Here is a 23213-nt window from a genome sequence, read left to right on the forward strand (position 1 = left end):
TTCCTCCATATACCATTGCATTTCATAACTGTTTACCTTGACTGTGCCATTACTGAAGCAAACTAGCCATATGCATATCAGTCTTGACCAGTGGGAGTAAATATTGGTTTTATATACCAAACAACCTGAGAAAATCCAAAGCAGTGATAATTATATATTAATTTCAACTTGTATTGGCCATAGCCCTATTACTCCAGAGCAGAAATCATTGTGAAAAAAACTCATCAAAATCAAATGGTCGAGCTATAATCATTTTTCAAGGGATCAGCTGATCCATGGATCACATTGATAACTAATAAACTGGCCAACATGCATTTCACACACTTGTGCTTCTTCAGGGCCTAGAGTTCTATTTAGTAGTCTGAAGCCAATTAATCAATTTCTCTTAAGTCTTATTTAATATTTATTATTGTTGCTTCTGCAGCAGGAAACTTGTAACTTTAATATGCGTTTCTTAATGCTGCTGCAAGGTTCTTACTGGATACTCAAACGTGGTTGACCGAACACCACTTTGATCACATTTAAGCAGCTATCACATCACATTATTGCTAGCACAAATACATTGGCTACACATTTTGAATACACTTTTGAAAATGTCTGGCTTGGCCAATAACTGCAAGCCTGTCAAAAAGCATGCTAGTCACTATATCCCTGACAATGTTTCAGGTGTAAAGAAGTATGCTGGGTCTTTTATCTGTGAGACTTTGAGAGGTGCAGGAGACCATAGCCCTTAGACTGCCAAGAAACGTGGCGAACTACAACACTTTCTGCTAGAGAAGCAGAGAGAGAACAGTATATCCCTGCTAAACAGGGAAAACCTGATGCACTGTAGGTTATCCCCTCCCTACACCATTTGTTTGGGTTATGAAGACAAAACACCAGTTTCTTTGTAGAGCAACCCCTCCTTCTGGCAAGAATAAACGCTTTTAGAAACATTCATTTCGTCGTGGGGTCTGTTGATTCACCACACTGTGTATGTACTAAACAGAACACATTTTATTTGGTGTTTATGTATAACACTCACATGGTCGGGTTGCTTCAGAATGCTGTAGATACACAAAGAAGTCTAAGAAGTGAGGAACGGAATTCAGAAAAGAGAAATTAGTCTAAGGTCTGTATGCAAGGAGGCACTATAAAGTCTTCAGGCCTCCTAAGAACTTTCTTGTTTGTCACTACATCTTTGATTAGAAACTAAGAGACCCAGAGGGAAGGGTCTTGATCAGATGTATCTTCCACCATGTATGAGAGAACACATAAACTACTAAAATTCAAGCTTTGAAAACAAAGTATTTTAGGATTGTGAATATAGTAAAATTATAGGACTAAGGTGCTTCAAAACAAATACTGAAGGGAGATAAACAGTGAGCAGAGTAATAATCCAGGTAAAACACTTAAAGCCTGCTATTGGTTAGACTCCGTTGACTCTCCTTTGAGTCCTTTCAATCGGTTTACTGACCAATTCTGGCAATCTTATCCACCTGCACCTTCGACTCATGTTGAGTATTTGTGTCCTATGGCCATCTTGGGATCAGGTGGAAGTCCCATCCCCTGTGTGTGGCTCCATTTCAGTTTCCTGCAGGTCTTTGCCAGCACTGGCAGTTCAAGTCTTACAGTGCAATGCTGATCCTTGCAGCTTCAGATCCAAACAGGCGAGTGGGCTCTTGGAGGGGTGGGGGAGAAGCTGTGGTCTGGGTCTGGGCTCCACAGTGTCAAAAACAGGCCATTAATTGTATCTCATATTATCGCGAGAGTTCTAGTTCAGGTTGACATTTGTGGGGCAATGTTGTGCTCCTTTTAAAGAACGGAATAGCTAGATGAGGAGAGAGGGGGTTAAGAACCATCACTTAGATGAATACACGTACTGTCTCTACTCAGTTGATCAGGGCGGGACTATGAGAATCAAAACTCCTGTTTTCCTCCAAGTAGCTCTCTGCATTCGCCCAAGGGCCCTGGGAGGATGGCTTTCCGGGTGCCGCACAGCTGTCCTCTGTTCTTGGGACATTAAAATTCTTCACAGTATAAATAGTTTTGCTGGATCAAAGGGCATTTATTTCAATTTCTTAACAGCTGTTTTTTTTCCACTGTCCTCATCCGCAGTAGTGGCCAGCGAATTGCATAGTGTATTTTTATATTCAGGTGATTTCATGCTTGCAGAACAAAGAGCCTTTTGATTAGGTTGCATGTTGAAATTCTGAAATAACAGTGAATATTTCATTCATGTGCATTGTCGAAAATAATTAACTGTGACGCCACCAAAATGGTTTAGGGAGTGCTGCTGTTTATGCCCTGCCCTAATGATACCCAACCATACAAATTAGGGCAGATTGGCACATAGTCATGCTTTTCTAATTGGGGACACTAAAAGGTTCCAGCAACACATCAGTGAATCATTTATCCTTCTGTTAAATAATTCCCTAATGCACATGAATACCTCTCCACCAAATGTGTTTCTGTTTGCCCCTATTTTTATCTCTTTTTTGCTTCTGGTTACTTCAACAGCAGGGCAGACAGATCTGCATTAAGGAACTTCTCTGCAGCTGTCATACACTCGTTATCAAACCAGTTTTTTTTTTTTTGCTCGCAAGTAAATTGTTTGGCTCATGAATTAACATACTAACATAGAAACGAGCACTGTTTAACATTACTACAGGCAAAACATATCTCTTGTCCATTTACACTGTGTGGCTACTTGATTTCACAGGTTCTAACAGAAAAATTATTGAAGAAAGAGTTAGAATACACTCAGCTTGAAGAGAAGCAACACCAGGAAGCTGTTAACCGAACAAACTTGAGGGCAAGCCTCCAGCAGAAGGACCTGGACTGTCAGCAGCTTCAAGCAAGATTGTCTGCTACTGAGTCATCATTGCAGAGGGTACAGACAGACCTACGGGACAAGGGGGAAGCCAGCCAAAAACTCAAAGAAGAATTGTCAGAGGTAGAGGCCAAGTTACAGCATCTTAAAACTGAGTTCAAGCAGCTTCAGCAACAGAAAGAGGAAAAGGAACTACAGAGCTTGCAGCTGCAGAGTGAGATCAATCAGGTGAGACATAAAATACCTGTATTTATTTTTAGTACTGACCAAAGACTTGTGGATATATGAGCACTGCACACCAGTAAGGCACACTGTCAAGTACTAATCTTTGAAAAGAGCAATGATATTTTATGGTGGAATAAGGATCCATGTGGATATCAAACACTTTTTGGAATGTTGGCACCCACAACGCATCTTGCGTTGGATATGAGCATTGGCTGTGGAGAAAGGGCTGACCACTGTAGCCCTGAGAAACATCATTAGGTCACAAAACAAAAAACACATTGTGGTTGGATCTGAAAATCAGGTACTTGCCTTAGTGTGTTATCCCCATTAAATGGAAAAGAAGAAAACCTAGCATAGTTGAAATTCTGGTTGTAAAAAAAACTGTAAAATGAGGCTTACTTTAATGTGTTCTTCCAGTCATTGGTTTCCATTTATGGTTGCAGACCGGAGATAATATGAGGGACTTAACATGCCTACCCGCATCCAGAGCTATGTAGTCTGGAGTTGTATCTGCAGTGATGCTTGTTGATCATGTCTCATTGCATCCAGTGATGATTGTGTGTTACGCTCACCTGGTATCCACGGGGACGCCACCCAGCCCTGGTTGGATGATTTGCACTCTCAAACCCTCTCCCGGTCCCTTTGTAAGGCACTCTGGTTAAAGATGCGTCTGCAATATAGGAGAGCTGGATTCAATACCAGATTTTCTTTGTTTTCCCACCTCCCTTGGCCTCAACTCCTTCCTCCCCCTTGGGCCCTCTCCTCACCTTAATATTGTAAAAGGTGGTTTCTCCGTCCTGCTCCTTGTGGCAGGGGCGCGTAGATGTGGGGGGCGAGCAGCAACCAAGTTACTTCACTGGTGCAAGCCCCCCTGTGGGAATCCAGGCCTGCTGCTACTCCGTAGGTTTGCTGCTTTATAGTTAGTCTTTATATGCAGTTCTTATTCCTCTTAGTTCGAATAATAATGTCTTGCTTCTTTCCTTTTAGGTATGGAAAGGTATTTTGGTGTTGTCATGCAGTTTAAAGATGAGCATGGGCCGGTAGGCGAAAGTGCGCTGTGCGCGATGCTGTCCGGTGAGTAATGCGCGATGCGCAGCACTGTTTCACATTTTATATTGCTAACCTGTGTCTTTTCTCTCCTTGCAGGTTGCGATGTTCCTCGCCGAGCGCTGTAATGTTCCAGCAATGATACTGACCAGGAGATGACTACCCAGGTAAGAATTGTGTGGCTTTCTTCATTCGGGAGGAAATGTGAGTAAACGCTTACTAATGCTGTCTTTCTTTCTCCTCTTTCCAGGTTATGGTATTCCAGGATGCATGCGGTGCCGGATGATGGAGTTCGTACCTTCAGGTGAGTGGAAATGAAGTCGGCGATGGATTGAAGACAGGATACTGTTCCAGGTAAGTTTTGTAGTGTTCTCCATCTCTCTGCCGGTCCTTGGTTTCAGGTAAGCTGGCATCAAAGGACTGGACACGGTGAGCGTTACGCTGCCCACAGCAGAATAACGCAAAGCATGTTCTGCTGTTTGGGTGCGGTTTAAATAGTCTCAGGTAAAGAAGTCCAGTTAAAATAGTCCCAGGCCTGCCACACCCAAAGTAGTCCAGGTAAAGTAGTCCCAGGCCTGCCGCACCCAAAAGACTAGACCGCATAGCTCAGTTCCTTGTAACTGAGCCATGTGTGTCCCTCCATGTTGGCTGAATACCCCTCCCCCCCAAAATTAAATAGTCCCATTCTAATGTTGGTCTTCATGATGGTTATGAGCCTGGCGCCAAAGGCTGATTTGCCAGTGAGGGCCAGGGGTAAGGGTCATGACATTATGATTATCTTGTAGATATGTCCCTTCCGTGATTGCTCCCATTAGTACTTGGTACAAGTGTTCCTGTGAATTGTGCCTCCTATTTGCCAATATAGGGAGCGATCCATTTTTGTGGTAACCCAACACAAAATCATGGCATCACCTTGACCCATGTGGAAAGCCAGTCAAGAAAGAGGTATGGTCTTGTCAGCCCTGAGTGAGCCTCTAGAAGGGCTTTTGCACTTGGAAACATTGGGGTAGAAATGGGTGGACAGCAGACTGATAGACTGGTAAACTAAAAGAATGTGAGCGGAATTAAGGTTTGTGCTTAACAGGCTGATCTCACCTCTAGGTTTCTTTTGATGTGAGGTCTGTAACTAAGCATATCCTTTCTAGTTGCCACCCAGCCGGCGCTGGCGGACAGTTATAAGTTGGATGGCCACAGGAAGGGCTGCCAACTTGAGGTAGAAATCCTGAATGGAAAAACAGTGGATGATGCGTGCAGTGGACTTGGATTCTAACGGGAAGATTGGAACTGAAGGCTGACTGGAGAATTGCTGTCAAGGAGGTTCTAGAGAATACAGCCAGGAATGATGAACTGCACATCTTACAGAAGGACTTGGGTAAGAGGTACAGTAATGGAGGAGCTAGCTAGAGTTGGTAGCACTGAAAATCAAGCCAATGTCCTGAGCAAGGAAGACTTAAGTCAAGAAAGCAGGAAAAATAAAAGGAAATGCAGAAACAAAAAGGGCAAGCAAATAGCATCCAAGCCACAGCAACTGAGAGTTCCTGAAAATAGGATGCAAAGATACTCTGGGTTGCGATGTATAGAGTATTGTTGGCTTTCCTTTAAAGTATCCACTCTGGGTCACTTTGGGAAGTGCAGCCTGAAGCAGATACATTAAAGGAGAACCGATTGAAGTGGAAGTCATTTTTGGGGGTGGTCAGAGTTCAATGCCAGATGTGCTCCTGGTGAATGAATTATTAGCCGCTGTGGCTAGCTCTCCATCATCTCCTCCACATTGACCAGCGCTGGCCAGGAAGGTACATTGTGATTTTATGCTTCCTTCCAAGCCGTGGAGCACCAGGTTGCCAGAGAGGATGTTTTATAGAATCTGAGAAGCGGGGTCCCACAAGCAATTGCAAGACCCATGACCTTCCCTGCCTGAGATACTGTAGATTTTGTGTTGATACTAGGAGGCACAAAGCTGAGCGACTCCATATTCTGGAGTGCCATTAGGGATAAGTGAAGGTTGTCCCTGGCGCCTCTTGAAGTCGTCTACAGAAAATCTCTTCAGAAGGGAGACTTGCAGTACCGAATGCAAATGTTTCACTGACACAGGCAGTTTTAATCTGTCTACTTGATTACCTCACTGATGTTGTGTGCCCAAAATATCTTGGAGCGAATGGAAGGTATTAAATGGGAGGGTAGATTGCCTGATGATGGCCAAACTCGATCCCCCACTTGTGTCTTGGATCGTCTTTTTAGTTTTTGTTTTCTGAAGAACGTGTGATTGTAATGTCGCCGGCTTTGCATCTCTTCTAAAGATATATTCTGAATTTTATTATTTTATCTGTTCCAATTATTTATTTTTTATTATATAATTATTTTTACTGTTTTTGCTTTCATTGATGTTAGCTATTGTGGTGTTATATTGAAAATGTATGTATTGTTTTTGAAATTTGAATACATTGGTTGGAAAAAGAAAAGCTAAAGGATAGACAGCGGGTGATCAAGAGAAGGCATTTTTGTTTCCAAGAGGACAACCATAGAAAATTCTCTAGAATGCAACCCTCAAGAACAGTTGAATGTACTCATGCCTGTGAAGAGTGTGTGGTTGTCAAGACCGGTGGGGGGGTCTGTACTTCCGCTCTCTATATGGTAGAGGAGAGGCACAGAAGACCCCAGCCAAGATTCTCGATTACGGTAGCTATGGACGAGCAATCAAGGCCTAGCTTCTCAGGAGGTGATGCAGGCTGGTTCTTAAGTACAGTGTATCCCCAAGCCCCCACAAAGGAATGTCCACACACTGTATTACTGAAAACACAGTCTTTATATAATTAATATTCAAGGGTTATGTACACTTATCACAATAACGCACTTTGTGCTCAGGAAAATCAGCAATGGTAAATATCTACAATTCTAAAGTGGTACCACTAATATTAGACCTCATTAAAGTGCATTCACAATACTGTTAAAATGGCACACAGATCAATAAGAAGGAAACCAGCAATAGAGAGAGGAGAGATAACAGAGGGTTGAAACAATAGGCAGAATACTGGCCCCTACCACTGGACACAGTTCTGTGTGGAGATCCCCCCACCTGGGCAACCTGTAAAATAAAGAGATATAACACCAGCCCAGTCCATATATTGTTCAATAGTCTATTTCTCTCCTATAATGTTTTTACCCCCCCAATGTACCTGGTGGAGTCGAGTTCTTCGAAGAGGCGTCGACAGATCCTTCTTGAATGACCCCCTTTAAAGCAGGAGTCACGGATCGTCGAGAGGCGTCGAGAAGCGTCGAGGAACTCGGTGTTCGGTGTCGGGGAATCGACGGCCCTTCTTGAATGCCTTCCCTTTCAAGCGGGAGACACGGGGCGTCGAACGTCCGACAACAAACAAGGTAGAACGGCGTCGATGAGGCGGCAGGCTTCGATCCGAGCGGTGCTCGTCGGCGTCGAGACGTCGGCGTCCTGCGAGGAAGAGGCGTGCGGGGCACCTCGGCGACACTAGTTCTGGACCGCAAAGATTGTGGGTGACGGTGGCCCAGCAAGGGCGTCGAGTCGCTCGAGTCTTTGGGGTCGTGAGGTGGCGGGAAACCCACCGGCGGATTCTCCTCGGCGCGTTGGTCGTCCTCGACTTTCTCCGGCGGGACAAAGCGGCCGACGATGCGGACGAGGGAGTCCTTCAAGGCAAATGTTCTTAGGCAAGGAGCGGACGGCTCCGGTCGTCGGCGGCACGGCGTCAAGTGGTTCCCACGGCGGGGCAACACAACTTCGACGGGCCTCCAGCGGTTACACAGACCTGCGAACCCTGGTCGACGGCAATGGACTTCGACAGCGTCGATGTCCGGGTGCTTCACTTCGATCTCCTCGGCGGTCCCGTCTCGGGTCGGCAGCCTTTCGAGGGTCTGACTTCCAGGGCGCTTCGGCGAAGATTCAGCGGTGCTCGATGGTCCCTCGGAGCACGGGAAGAGGGCGCCTAGCCAGGTCCTCTCTCGGGTCAGTCCTCGACGATTTCGACAACCTTCAGTTCCGTCGAAGCAAATGCCACAGCAAGTCTTCTTCTTCCAGCTGGACGTCGAGGATCAGCAAATCCAGTTACTCTTGAGTGGAGACTCAGCTTCTGAATGCTTCTGAACAATTTCCAGTGGTGAGAGGTCCCCAGATATACTATTCTGTCTCTCATCCACACTGCTGGCACACACACAGCAGCCAATCACACAGAAGGGCATTCATGCAGTCAGTCAGCCAATCAGGCACACAGTGCATTCAGGCCACACTCCTCCCTTTCAGACACTCACAACAAGGAATGTGGATTGGGACAAGTACCCAGCCATTCAACACTACACACTGCATTCAGGCCAGTTTCGGGCAGGGCTGTCTCAGTCTTTGTCTCTCATGCCAGAAACCAGACAACCACAACAAGGAGTGTATATTGGTCACACACTCCATTCACCCAGGTCCCACCCACAGGAGGTACCCATAACATACAGTCACTGGGAAGGCTCCAGTCAGTCTAGCTGGGCCTTCACAACAACACCATATATGGAACTTCCACCCAACAGCCAGCCAGGGGGAAGGGACAGAGCCAGGGCTTCCCAGGACTTTGGGAAAAACAAGACAACAGGCAATAGAAAGCAAGAGGCCACAGGGGCCATCTTGTTTCTATCAGGAATCAACTGATCCCAATGGCAGGGCCTGGGTATCCCGAAATGGAGGACACCCAGAGCACCTGTCAAGTTTAGCATGGAGCTGCCACCAGCCCATACCCTGCTCTGTGGGCCACCCACAGGTGCCCAAAAACATACACTAGGGGCACAGGGTTGTACCCCTACCCATGGGTGCCATAAGGGTATCCCATGGGTCTGTTCACCAAACCAAAAGAGAGCTGCACTGCCAGGAGTCCCTCATGGACTCCTGGGCAGAAAACATGACAGAACACACGGTAAAAACAGAAAAAGGACAAGGATTCAGAGGCCCTGTCCCTCAGATGCATTTCCGGCATCACAGTCGCCCCCCCCAGACTGAGGTGGAGGGTGCCTAATCTCCCACGGGATAGACACCCTCATCCAGACGGTCAACATACCTTCTGGAAAGGCCATCTGCATTATCGTGACTCTTCCCTGGTCTGTGCTCTATGGTGAAGTCTAGCCCTTGTAGGCTAATCGACCACCTGAGCAATTTCGGATTCTCACCCTTCATCTGCATAAGCCACTTCAGGGGCTTATGATCTGTTTGGACCTTGAAGGTGGACCCCGTAAGGTAGGGCCTAAAACGCCTAAGGCTCCAAACTATACTAAAACATTCCTTTTCAACAGTAGCCCACCTAAGTTCTCTACCCTTGAGTTGTCTACTGATGAATATGATAGGATGTTCTCTCCCTTTGTCATCTAACTGGGACAAGACAGCTCCAATTCCGGTGTCGCAGGCATCCGTCTGGACGATAAAGGGTCGGCTGTAGTCAGGCGCACTCAACACAGGTGCCCTACACAGACTTTCTTTCAAGCCATCAAAGGCCCTCTGACAGTCTTCAGTCCAATTAACCTTCCTAGGCTGTTTGGGTGAAGTTAGAGCTGTCAGGGGTGCAGCTATGGTTCCATAGTCTGCCATGAAATTGCGATAGTACCCAGTGAGGCCCAAAAAGGCTCTCACCTGGGTTTGAGTAGTGGGCGTCTCCCAGTTCTGTACGTCCTGTACTTTACTGGAGAGAGGTTGGATTTGACCCCCTCCTACCTCATGACCAAGATAGGTAACTTTCCCCTGAGCTATCTGGCACTTGGTGGCCTTGATAGTGAGGTTAGCCCTTTTCAAGGCCTGCAACACCTTATCCAGATGTGTCAAATGCTCTTCCCAGGTGGAACTGTAGACGGCAATGTCGTCTAAGTAAGCCACACAAAAGGCTTCCAGCCCACTGAGCGCATGGTTGACCAATCTCTGGAAGGTGGCAGGGGCATTCTTCAACCCAAAGGGCATGACCCTAAACTGGTAGAGTCCCTCAGGTGTGGAGAATGCCGTCTTTTCCTTGGCATGGTCCGTCAGAGCTATTTGCCAATAGCCTGAGGTAAGGTCAAAGGTGCTCACAAATTTGGCAGCACCTATAGTGTCCACGAGCTCATCAGCCCTGGGCAATGGGTGCGCGTCAGTTTTGGTGACGGCATTGACTCCTCGGTAGTCCACACAGAACCTCCAATCCTTGGTACCCGCCGGGGAACTTGCCTTGGGGACAAGGACCACTGGACTGGACCAGGGACTGGTGGAGGGTTCAATAACACCCAGATCCAACATCTTGGCGACCTCAGCCTGGATGTGGTTTTTGACGGTATCTGACATACGATAGCTCCTGCTTTTGACAGGCACACTGTCACCAGTGTCAATTTCGTGCTTACACCACGGTGTAAGGCCCGGTGTCAGTGAAAACAGAGGGGCATACTGCTGGAGCAAAGCCCGGCAGGCCCTCTGCTGCTCTGTTGTCAAATCGGGAGAGAGTTGTACTCCCTCCACTGAGCCATCCTGAGGGTTGCTATGCAGCAAATCAGGAAGGGGCTCACTCTCATCCTCTTCTTGCCCTGAAGCTAGCAAGAGACATGAGACCTCTGCTCGCCTGTGGAAAGGCTTGAGCCTGTTGACATGGAATACCTGGGGGGCTACCCCAGAGGCTCCCATGTCCACCAGATAATTGACTTCGCCCATCTTGGAGATGATCCTGAAGGGTCCAGTCCACTTGTCTGCCAAAGCTCTAGGCTTGGTAGGCTCCATCACAAGGATTTCCTGTCCCGGAGTCCAATCCACTTGCGAAGCTTTCAGGTCATGCCAGTACTTATTCAATTCCTGGCTGGCCTTGAGATTTGCTGTTGCCTGACCCATCATTTGTGTCATCCTCCGCCTGAGGCCTAACACATAGTCCCCCACTTGCTTGGCGGGACCTGGAGGGGTGGCTTCCAAGCCTTCTCGGATCAAGGCGAGGGGCCCCCTCACGGGATGTCCAAAGAGTAACTCAAAGGGGCTGAAACCAACACCCTCTTGAGGTACCTCTCTGTAAGCAAACAGCAGGCATGGCAGGAGGAGATCCCATTTCCTCCTTAGGGGCTCTTCCAAAGCACCTAGCATGCCCTTGAGAGTTTTGTTAAATCTCTCAACCAGACCATTGGTCTGGGGGTGGTAAGAGGTGGAGAACTTGTAGGTTACCCCGCACTCTTTCCACATGGTTTTCATGTAACTAGACATGAAGTTGGATCCTCGGTCAGAGACAACCTCCTTGGGGAATCCAACACGGGTGAAAATGCCCAGGAGAGCCCTGGCAACCACCTTGGCAGTAACAGTCCGAAGGGGTATTGCCTCAGGGTACCTGGTGGCATGATCTACCAAGACCAGGATGAACCGATGTCCACCTGAAGTGGGAGGGTCAAGGGGACCGACGATGTCGATGCCCACCCTCTCAAATGGTGTGCCAACCACTGGTAATGGCTGCAGTGGGGCAATGACCCTGCCTCCAGTCTTGCCAGACAACTGACAAGTTGGGCAGGTCCTGCAGTGGGACTCCACCTCTACTCCCATCCGTGGCCAGTAGAAATGGGCAGAGAGCCTCTGCTTAGTCTTCTTGGTCCCAAGATGACCAGCCAAGGGCACCTCATGCGCCAACTGCAGTAGGAAGGGCCTGTAAACCTGGGGTACCACCAACCTCTTGCGGGCACCAGGTTCGGGCTTAGTGGGCTCACTAACAAGGAGCTCACCCTCCCAATAAATCTTGAATGTCCTAGGCACTTCACCTTGTGCCTGGGACAGGGCCTGTTTCCTCAGGCCCTCGAGAGAGTGGCACTCTCTCTGTCCCTTACAGAAGTCTGCCCGGGAGGGTCCCCCTTCAGCTAACAAGCATTGAAGGTCGGGATGATCCTCCGGGTTGAGAACCTCTCCCACAGGAGAGTCTTCTGTCTCTTCTCCCACAGGAGTTGAGTTTGGGTTTTCCGCTGGACCCAGCCCGTCCGGAGCATGGATCCCATTGGGTGCTGTCGGAACAGCAGGAAGAGAAGGTGTTCCCTCCACAGAGGTGGCCTTCTTGGTCTTCCTTCTTCTTGCCTTAGGCCTCGCCTTTGGCTCGGATACCTGACTCATAGCCAGGCCCGGTGTCACCTGTGACCTAGTGACTGCAGCAGCAGTCATGGGAAGACCATCCGAGATCAACCCCAACTCTACTAGATCATTTCCTAACAGAATGTTAGCAGGGACATTGTCCTGAACCAGGACAGGAAGCTTTGCTGTCTTGTCTCCAATCATGAGTGTGACTAGGGCTACAGGCGATAATTTGGGAGGCCCACCAGCTAACCTGGTGGTTCTCAGAGGAGCACCTACATAGTCCTCTGGCTTGAGCAGGGTCCTGTCCACCACTGTCATGCTTGCCCCAGTGTCTCTCAAACCAGTAGAAGGCTGGCCATTCAAGAGGACACTTCTCAAAAACCTACGGGTGTTCTGCGGGATAGTTGCCAGTACTTCTGCGTACTGGTCCCAGGCCCCAAGGGACACTAAGGAAATCTCTACCGGAGCACCAAATGTGATTCCTGTAGAGGAGGGGAGGACAGTGGCCTCCACCTCAGCCACGGGGTAAGGGTAGGTCAGGCTGACAGCCTGTACTCCAAGTGCCTTACCTTTACACTTGGGGTCACCCCTTTTGTGATCCAGAGCCCCACAATCCCAACAAGTGCCAGGAGTGCGGGGTACGGTACTGGAACCACTGGGAACCTGCTTTGCAGCAGGTGGACCACTACTCTTATTCCCACCCACAGAGGACTTATCCCCACCAGATTTTTGGGTCTTAGGAGAGGAAGGTTTTGGTTTACCCGACTGTGATTGCTTTTGGGACTCCTCAGCTTTCTGAGAGGTCCCCTTTTCTTTGTCCTTGTCCTTCCCACTGGAGTCCTTAGGGGACACCCGGTGGGAGACCCACTTGTCAGCCAACCTAGCCAGCTTAAAGGGGTCCAAAATGTTCTGGTCAGCCACATACTGACGCAGCTCTGGTGAACAGGCTTCAGAAAAATGCTCAAAAAACAAGAGGTGGGACAACTCAACAAAAGTTTTCACCTTGTAACCGTCAATCCACCCCATCATGTTCATGTGCGCAGTACTCACCCAGTCAACCCAAGACACATTCTCTCTTTTCTTAAAATCCCTGAACCTTTTAAGGTATTGGGTAGGTGTCTTGCCAAACTTGGCAATCAAAGCAGACTTCATACACTCATACTGACCCCTTTCCTCCACACTCAGCTTCAGAATACAGTCATATCCAGTTTGAGGCACTCTGCTTAACAAACACTTAGCCCAATCTCTTTTATCTACATCATGAATTGCACAAGCCATTTCAAACGCTTCAATCCATTGGAGGATATCTGAACCCTCCACAAACACACCAACCAAATCTTTCATAAACTTGGTGGCTGGGGACCTGCCACTCTCAATTGGTCTAGCTGAAGTCTCCACTCTAGCTCTCTCTAGCTGGATTCTCTGACATTCAGTGTCCTTGTCTTTGAGCGCAAGATCCCTATTCTTGAGTTCCACTTGCTGTGCCAGCTCCTCTTTCTTAAGCTCAGCTTCTATTTCCAACTTGCGATATTCAAAGGCCAATTTCATCCTTAATAACTCAAGTTCCATGGAATTGCTGGGGTTTGGAACAGAGGCAGCAGGAATGGTGGCATTCCCAGAAACAGATTCAGCGACAACCCCAGGGGCAGAGTCCTCACTGGTTGCATCCCCCCCTTCATCAAGGGTTTCACCATCAGTCTGGTAGTCCACCAGGGCAGCTATCAGCTCAGCCCTAGACTTATCCACAAAGTCCAACTCCCTGGCTTCACAAGCACTCTGGAGAGCCTCTAAGCTCATCCGAGTCAATTTACCATTTGCAATGGGCTCCATTGCCTGTAATGCAGTTATTTGGTACACACCCAAACCTTAATCTAATAAAGTGCGGATATTTTGTAAGTGGCACGGTTATACACTGAGTCTTAAAACCATAAGCATCCCACCGCTGCCACCAGCTTGTCAAGACCGGTGGGGGGGTCTGTACTTCCGCTCTCTATATGGTAGAGGAGAGGCACAGAAGACCCCAGCCAAGATTCTCGATTACGGTAGCTATGGACGAGCAATCAAGGCCTAGCTTCTCAGGAGGTGATGCAGGCTGGTTCTTAAGTACAGTGTATCCCCAAGCCCCCACAAAGGAATGTCCACACACTGTATTACTGAAAACACAGTCTTTATATAATTAATATTCAAGGGTTATGTACACTTATCACAATAACGCACTTTGTGCTCAGGAAAATCAGCAATGGTAAATATCTACAATTCTAAAGTGGTACCACTAATATTAGACCTCATTAAAGTGCATTCACAATACTGTTAAAATGGCACACAGATCAATAAGAAGGAAACCAGCAATAGAGAGAGGAGAGATAACAGAGGGTTGAAACAATAGGCAGAATACTGGCCCCTACCACTGGACACAGTTCTGTGTGGAGATCCCCCCACCTGGGCAACCTGTAAAATAAAGAGATATAACACCAGCCCAGTCCATATATTGTTCAATAGTCTATTTCTCTCCTATAATGTTTTTACCCCCCCAATGTACCTGGTGGAGTCGAGTTCTTCGAAGAGGCGTCGACAGATCCTTCTTGAATGACCCCCTTTAAAGCAGGAGTCACGGATCGTCGAGAGGCGTCGAGAAGCGTCGAGGAACTCGGTGTTCGGTGTCGGGGAATCGACGGCCCTTCTTGAATGCCTTCCCTTTCAAGCGGGAGACACGGGGCGTCGAACGTCCGACAACAAACGAGGTAGAACGGCGTCGATGAGGCGGCAGGCTTCGATCCGAGCGGTGCTCGTCGGCGTCGAGACGTCGGCGTCCTGCGAGGAAGAGGCGTGCGGGGCACCTCGGCGACACTAGTTCTGGACCGCAAAGATTGTGGGTGACGGTGGCCCAGCAAGGGCGTCGAGTCGCTCGAGTCTTTGGGGTCGTGAGGTGGCGGGAAACCCACCGGCGGATTCTCCTCGGCGCGTTGGTCGTCCTCGACTTTCTCCGGCGGGACAAAGCGGCCGACGATGCGGACGAGGGAGTCCTTCAAGGCAAATGTTCTTAGGCAAGGAGCGGACGGCTCCGGTCGTCGGCGGCACGGCGTCAAGTGGTTCCCACGGCGGGGCAACACAACTTCGACGGGCCTCCAGCGGTTACACAGACCTGCGAACCCTGGTCGACGGCAATGGACTTCGACAGCGTCGATGTCCGGGTGCTTCACTTCGATCTCCTCGGCGGTCCCGTCTCGGGTCGGCAGCCTTTCGAGGGTCTGACTTCCAGGGCGCTTCGGCGAAGATTCAGCGGTGCTCGATGGTCCCTCGGAGCACGGGAAGAGGGCGCCTAGCCAGGTCCTCTCTCGGGTCAGTCCTCGACGATTTCGACAACCTTCAGTTCCGTCGAAGCAAATGCCACAGCAAGTCTTCTTCTTCCAGCTGGACGTCGAGGATCAGCAAATCCAGTTACTCTTGAGTGGAGACTCAGCTTCTGAATGCTTCTGAACAATTTCCAGTGGTGAGAGGTCCCCAGATATACTATTCTGTCTCTCATCCACACTGCTGGCACACACACAGCAGCCAATCACACAGAAGGGCATTCATGCAGTCAGTCAGCCAATCAGGCACACAGTGCATTCAGGCCACACTCCTCCCTTTCAGACACTCACAACAAGGAATGTGGATTGGGACAAGTACCCAGCCATTCAACACTACACACTGCATTCAGGCCAGTTTCGGGCAGGGCTGTCTCAGTCTTTGTCTCTCATGCCAGAAACCAGACAACCACAACAAGGAGTGTATATTGGTCACACACTCCATTCACCCAGGTCCCACCCACAGGAGGTACCCATAACATACAGTCACTGGGAAGGCTCCAGTCAGTCTAGCTGGGCCTTCACAACAACACCATATATGGAACTTCCACCCAACAGCCAGCCAGGGGGAAGGGACAGAGCCAGGGCTTCCCAGGACTTTGGGAAAAACAAGACAACAGGCAATAGAAAGCAAGAGGCCACAGGGGCCATCTTGTTTCTATCAGGAATCAACTGATCCCAATGGCAGGGCCTGGGTATCCCGAAATGGAGGACACCCAGAGCACCTGTCAAGTTTAGCATGGAGCTGCCACCAGCCCATACCCTGCTCTGTGGGCCACCCACAGGTGCCCAAAAACATACACTAGGGGCACAGGGTTGTACCCCTACCCATGGGTGCCATAAGGGTATCCCATGGGTCTGTTCACCAAACCAAAAGAGAGCTGCACTGCCAGGAGTCCCTCATGGACTCCTGGGCAGAAAACATGACAGAACACACGGTAAAAACAGAAAAAGGACAAGGATTCAGAGGCCCTGTCCCTCAGATGCATTTCCGGCATCACAGTGGTGTCATTTTGCGAGAACTCTGCTGTGTTCAGTAGACATTGGCAATTATCCTGGGTGACAAAACAAAAGCATCAGAGCTGTTCCTCCTGAGTCTGCTATAATCTCTGTTTAGACATTCCTATGAGGCTGGTAACACAAAGGTAATGTTCTTAATACACCTTACAGAGACGTCCAAAAGCAGGAGATTACTGGGGTCCACTCTTTGATTATGTTAATGCGGCCCACTTCCTGGTAATACTCGCTCTGCCTGGGTTTAGGGTACACAATTCTTACATCAACTGGACTGCTTGCACTCTGTTACTGGGATCCGGATGTTGTACACAAAACTGTTTGCAAACAGAGTGTTTTACCACCTCACCGACAGGCTGTCTCTTTAAAAACCCATGGCCAGCAGTAGTAGGACTGTTATCTTAATAAAGGGACCATCAAATATCAAGAGTCCCTGCACATGTCAGATCAGCAGGGAAAAGTACTACCATGCTGAAGCAGCTTCAGTAAGATAATGAACACCCAGTATCATATCTTTTTAAAATTCTAATAGTGAAGGAAATTATTCATTTCTTGAGAAGGAAGTGCTAGCCATTAAGAGTGCGTGTACAGAGTAGAGAGATTTATTTCTGGGATCCCGTTTCCCAAGAAAAATTCACAGATCACCTGAATTTGCTAATTCTTCAACAGTTTGAATGCAGACATACCAAAATGGTTCTATTTGTATGTCCAGTATGATTTCTGTTTACTTGCATTCTTGGCCGTGAGAACATATATCCAGCAAACCAGCTAAAGAAACAGATGTTAAAACAGTAAAACTGTTAACTTCACAGTCTCTCCTTTCTTATGGCAAACGTAAGATGGCACTTCAAACCCAACTATGTCAAGAACCCCTACTTCATGAACATTGGAAATTAAGAAAAAAACATGCTTACCTGTTTCGATATCACTGTCTGCTTGGCCCCACTCGGTCAGCGCCTGGAACTCCACCCCTCTCTCCAATCCCGATCCACGGGTGCCATCTTGATGGGACAACAGTCTTTATCAGGGCTGATTACACCAGTTTCTGCAGTGCTGCCAAGAAACCCGCCCATCTGCTCTGACACTGGTTTGTGCAATTATAGTGTTCCAGTACACCTAGGGATGTGATAGTCCAATCATTGCACGTGTATGCAGAGGCACTCGGAGACATCTTTCTGCCGTCCCGCTAGGCCACACCCACGCTAATCTAGCCATGGGTTTTAAAGAGACAGCCTGTTGGTGAGGTGGCAAAACAGTCTGTTTGGCCGACAGTTTTGTGTACAATGTTTGGAGGCCGGAAACGGAGTGCAAGCAGTCCAGTTGATGTAATGATTGTGTAGCCAAAACCAAGGCAGATCAATGATTAAGAGGAAGTGTGCCACCTTAATTTATTTGAAGGAGATTACTTCTTTTTGTCATGCAGTAGTCCTGTGGAGGAGCAGGGTCTGTTAAATTCTACAGATCCGGACAACCTATGGTTTTACATCCACTCCTTTTATTGATTGGGTTATCAGCTTAATGTCTGTGAATGCTATGTTCACGTGCCCAAGCATCATTAATCTGAAAAGGCAGAGCTCCAGAGTCAGCCAGAGCTGGTACTGAGTGGGTGAGGTGAGTGTGGGCACCAAAGGGGAAAATGGATACTGTGTTCTCTCAGGGCCATAGTAATCAGGCCCATGAAGGATTTCCCTCGCCATGAGATCCACCCGCTGAGTACCACCCCCAGGGGGAATATTGGGTAGCGGCCACACCTCCCTGGCTTCATGGGAAGGGGACTCCCCCATGGAAACAGTGACACTACCCTGCGATTCATCACACTCTTCACTGGGATGAGTAGGAATAGTCCAATAATGATCATAGGGCTCCCTCCTGGCTCACCCACTTCCCCTGTTACCTAGAGCTTGCAGGGATAATGTAATCGGGGCTTGCACGCGTTTGGGACCTTTTCTTGTCAGGTTGGCTGTTCTCCTTTCACACTCCGCTATGAATGGTTACTTCGTTCGTTCTGCAGGGGCGTCCTTCTTTGTGGTTTCTTCATAGGGGGTATCAGCATTGTGACCAAACCTCCTGGTCCACCGCCTTGTGTTAGCAGCCAACGCCACCACCCGGTTCAGTCTCGGGACGCTTTGGGTCCTCTTTGGTTTCCTGCGTCTCCTGGATTTCTTCACGGTATGCGTTAAGGTCCTCAGCTACGCATGCCTGTTAAGGTTTGGGAGCCTTGCATCCTGTCTCTACTCTGCGTAGCTCGAGCAGCTGATTCAAAATTCCTGGGTTCTCACTATGGTGTCTCCACCTTCTATTTTTATGATGTTGTCTGGGAACTTCCCTAGTGGACTGTCAAATTCCTTTCTCTCTGTCTAGCTCCTATTCTATATTCCTCCGTTGTGTTTCTTCATCCCAGTACCACATGTGTTTGTTATTGTAGGTGTTATCAATGCATTTGATTGACAGTAGCAGACTTTGTTTCTTCATCCTTTTCTTCAAAAGTGACAGAATCCTGCGATTCATCAAAGTACTCTGGCGCATTCATGGCTGAGGATGGAGGCAAGGACATTGCATGACTGACCTGGAGTTAGTGTTTCTAGTAGGCATTCTTCTAAACGGTAATCCAGCTAAAGTAAGAATGTGACTAGCATTTAAGACCAGCAATAGAGGTGTGCAGGAAAACACAAAAAAAAGATACCTCTTATGTTTTGATGCTTAGAGTATCGTCTGTTTCCTCTAAAGGATTCCGATGGAGGCCACATTTCCCAAAGCAACCCTGCATTGAAAGTCCACCATATGGGGAGGTCAGGACTTTGTGGGCGCTGCCAGGTTGGATGGGTTGTGGCACAATGTCAGATGCAGTCCGAGTGAATGCAGTATTAGCCTTGGGGGCAGCTTTCTTTCACCAACTCCCCGGCATTCACCAGTGGTGCCACAAAGGTAAGTCGTGAAACTGCATCCAGTGTCCTAAATCCGTCCTCTCTACATCTCTCCTAGGGAACCAAAAGTGACTGAGCCTGCATGTTTTTCCTCTTTACCCATGTATTTTATAGTTCTCACACAGGCAACAAAATACGGCAGGGCCCAAATCCTCCTCTCAAAGCTAGGCCGCTCGTAATCCTTGAGGCCCAAGAGTGGTAGCTGTTGTTAAAAGCATAGACATACCGCAATTTGAGATATTAAATGTACTCTTATGTCCCGTCCCCTTTCCTCCATACTGCATGGGCGTCCCTTCCTAGGGACGGGAGACGGAACCTTTTTCACCAGAAAGACCTTCTTCCCCTTTAAATTTAGAGGCACGCAGGGGTGTGGCCTTGGGAGCAGGCGCTACCATGTCTCTGCCCACCGGCGTCATTCCTCAGTCCCCTTTTCCGCATCAATAGGAAAGGGCTGATGGCCTTGCCATGTAATACCACACGCTTTTCCCCGGACTCTTCTTCTATCTTTTTGTCTTATCTGTCATCTAGGTACTTGGTCCTCCGGGATCACGCTCCTCCCCGGCTCATGTCGTCTTTGGCTGGCTTCAGCAGGTGTCCAGCCTTGCGAGGGGCTCTTCCCCACGTCTGACCCCTACGTTCTTTGCCTCCACTGCCTTGGCCCCGACCACAGCTGGGAAGATTGTACTGCATGAGACTCATTGACTCCACGCGCACTCAAGAACAGACTAGCTAGGTGGAGGGAGCTCTTCGAAATATTGCATCTAGAGGACCTGAAGTACTTAGTCAAGCAGAGATCGTGGCCCCAAGGGAAGGCCACTATTTTCCATCGCAACCCTCACGGGCGACTCCTTCCTGAGGAAGCGCCCGAGCAGGAGGAACCCCTCAGGTTCTTGTACCAGCACACACAACGAGGCTAGCACAGCTACCAGTCTTAATGCCGAGGGGTCATCAGATCCTCTCCGGAATCAGTGCTGAGGGACTGCATGGTGCTTTTACTGGGTGTACACCTGAGGGGTATACGCCCAAGCACCGGCTCAATGTCCGAGGGGGCGCATGCACTCAGCACTACCGGTGACTTTGCCGAGGGCAGTACGCCTTCCAGGTCTAGATCTGAGGAGCCAGGTAGGCCTCTTGCTCCACCACCAAAAGTATTGGCGGAGACCAGGCCCAGGGAACCATGCACCACGACTTAGGCACGTAGCTCGGCAAAATGGCCGCTGGGCCAGTCAACATGGCTGCTCCTCCGATGCCACTCCTAGGGACAGAGCAGGTGGGTGAACGAGTTTCGAGATGGAACTCGTGTCAACCAGGTATGTGTCCTACAGTTTATCCATCAGCAGGATGCAGACAGGGAACTTGCTCCCTCCGGTCACCCCACCGGCGCCCATAGTCATTCCTCCCATGGCTCTGGGTCCACAGGCCCCAGTGCTGCCCCCGCTGCCCCTGTGATGCCGGCTCCTTTGCCAGTTCAGGCGGTTCCACAACAACCTCTGCAGCAGCCTCCAGCTCCGGTCCCCACAGCGCAGCCCATGGCGCCCATCACTCCTCCACCCGCTCTGGACCACCCGGACACTGGACACAGACAAAGAGGAGGACCCTGACACGCTGTCGTCAGCGGAGGCCTTCCACAACAGGCTTGCAGGTTTGGCAGAATATTTGGGCCTTCCTCAACCTGAGGTAGAGCAGCCCGAGGAAGGGGACTTGGCAGAAGTCCTCACTCTACGGCCCCCTACCAAAACGGGTATCTCGATGCAGGAAGACGTCGTGGCCTTGGCAAAAAAGAGCTGGCTCAAGCCACAGTCGGCCCAACCTGTCAATAAGCGCCTCGATGCCAAGTATAGACAGAGGGGGATCCACTTTTGCTGTCGACTCACCCTCAGACGCATTCTTCAGTGATTGCTGCAGCATCACTCTGCTCTAAGCCTCAGTCGTCCTCGGTCCTGCTAGGCAAGGAGGAGAAGATCTTGGAGGCATACGAGAAGAAACTGTACTCCAATGCCTCATTGCACCTGTGTCAATCCAACGCAAATGCCGTGTTGGCAGCTGCTAACCAGAGGCTTTGGTGGGAAATAGCGGGCTTCCTTCCAGAACTTCCAGGGCAGAGCCAGGCACGCTTTACGGTGGGTGTAGGAGAAGCCAAGCTGGTTGCGCAGGACATCATGGAGTCCACTGTGGCCCACATCGATAGCTCTGGCCGGGCCATCTGCATAGCCACAGACATGAGAAGGATGGCCTGGCTTTGGGCTACTAAATTTAACCCTTATGTCAAGGAACGCATATTGATCCTTCCGTTTGAGGGTAGTGACCTCTTCCACTCTACCACCAACGAGGAATTCGATAAAGACTTTGCAGTCTGCAAACTGTTTTTCTTTTTATCTATCCTAACGAAGTCCACGCCCAAGGCATACACCCAGTCGCATCAACGCTCTGACAAGGGGCGGTCGTTCGGCGGGTTCTGGGCCTTCCAGGAACGGAGGTCGAGACAACCTGACCGCTAATGCAGTCAGAACTGGCGCAAACAACAAAAAGGGGGGTTGCAATGGCTTCTTCCAGTCCCCCTTTTCAGCAGCAGCCTCAGAAGGAGAAAAGGCATGATGCGTCCCTTCGGGTCCACGTGTCTCCAGTGGGGGGCAGGCTTGCCTTTCACGTGCAATTTTGGCACCAGAACTTCGCAGACCCCTGTATCCTCTCTGTAGTATGCTTGGGGTAACGCCTACTGCTCCATTCTCCTCCTCCCTCCCCTCCACTCCAACAGATTGGGACAGCAACTCTGTTGGCGACGATCCAGTCGCTCGTCGAGAGCCAGGCAGTGGAAAAAGTCCTAACCTCCCAGAGAGAATTGGGCATTTATTCCAGGATTTTCACCATACAAAAGAAGAACCAGGCTGGCCTGAGAGTTAATTTGGACCTATCCACCCACAACCTCTTCCTCCCTTTTCAAAAATTCTAGATGGTAACGCCAGCGCTAATTGCAGAGACATTAGACAGGGGAGACTGGATGTGCTCCCTGGATCTGAAGGACGCCTATCTACACGTCCCCATCTGGCAGCCGCATCGCTCCTTCCTACATGTCAGGATCATGGGCTTCCATTTCCAGTACAAGGTGCTACCCTTTGGGCCAAACTCAGCCCCTAGGGTATTCACCAGACTCATGAATGCAGTGACAGCCCTCCTCAGGGCCACCATGTCTGGCTCGTCAGGGCGAGATCTCCGGAGGGAGTTACCCACACCTCATCCGCACTTATGAAAATGCACCACGACCTGGGGTTTACTATCAACCTCAAGAAGTCTCAGCTGCAGCCCACACAGAACCTCACCTTTCTGGGCCACATCTTGGATACAAGGTCGAAGAGGGTCTTCCCCTCGGAGGACAAGATTATGGCCATCAAGAGGGCCACTATGCACTTCCTTACCAGGGCAGTGACCTCGTCCTGGTGGTACCAGCAGCTACTGGGTATCATGGCAGCGGTGCTGCTGGCCGTGCCGCACACGCGACTCAGGATGGGAAGGTTATAGCTGCACTTCGCAGCCTCTTGGAATCAGGAGAGAGGCTCCCAAAGGGAGCTGGTCCGCATACCTCCTGCTTTCTGCTCGGACCTCACAAGGACTGCAACCTACGGAAGGGTAGGCCCTTTCGGCAGCCGCCCCTGCAGGTCACCATCACTACGGACTCCTCCATGAAAGGCTGGGGTGCCACTCTGGATGACCACAGCATTCACAGAGTCTGCATATGGCAGGAACAGGAGTCGCATAAATTGGCTGGAGCTCAGGGCCATCTGGCTAGCCCTCGGAGCCTTCCT

The 23213-nt window shown here is 49.5% G+C and overlaps 1 protein-coding gene across 4 annotated transcripts in view; it reads left to right on the forward strand.

The window, feature by feature from the left end:
- Positions 1–23213, forward strand: part of EEA1 (early endosome antigen 1) — a 1786886-nt gene that overhangs the window by 471067 nt on the left and 1292606 nt on the right. For all 4 annotated transcript variants that reach the window (XM_069629072.1, XM_069629073.1, XM_069629075.1 and 1 more), the window contains one exon: positions 2702–3040. In XM_069629072.1, the coding sequence (XP_069485173.1) occupies positions 2702–3040 (339 nt within the window). The remainder of the gene's footprint in view (positions 1–2701; positions 3041–23213) is intronic.

This window comes from Ambystoma mexicanum, chromosome 12 (assembly GCF_040938575.1).
Source record: "Ambystoma mexicanum isolate Mex_15411 chromosome 12, UKY_AmexF1_1, whole genome shotgun sequence".
Lineage (NCBI taxonomy): Eukaryota > Metazoa > Chordata > Amphibia > Caudata > Ambystomatidae > Ambystoma > Ambystoma mexicanum.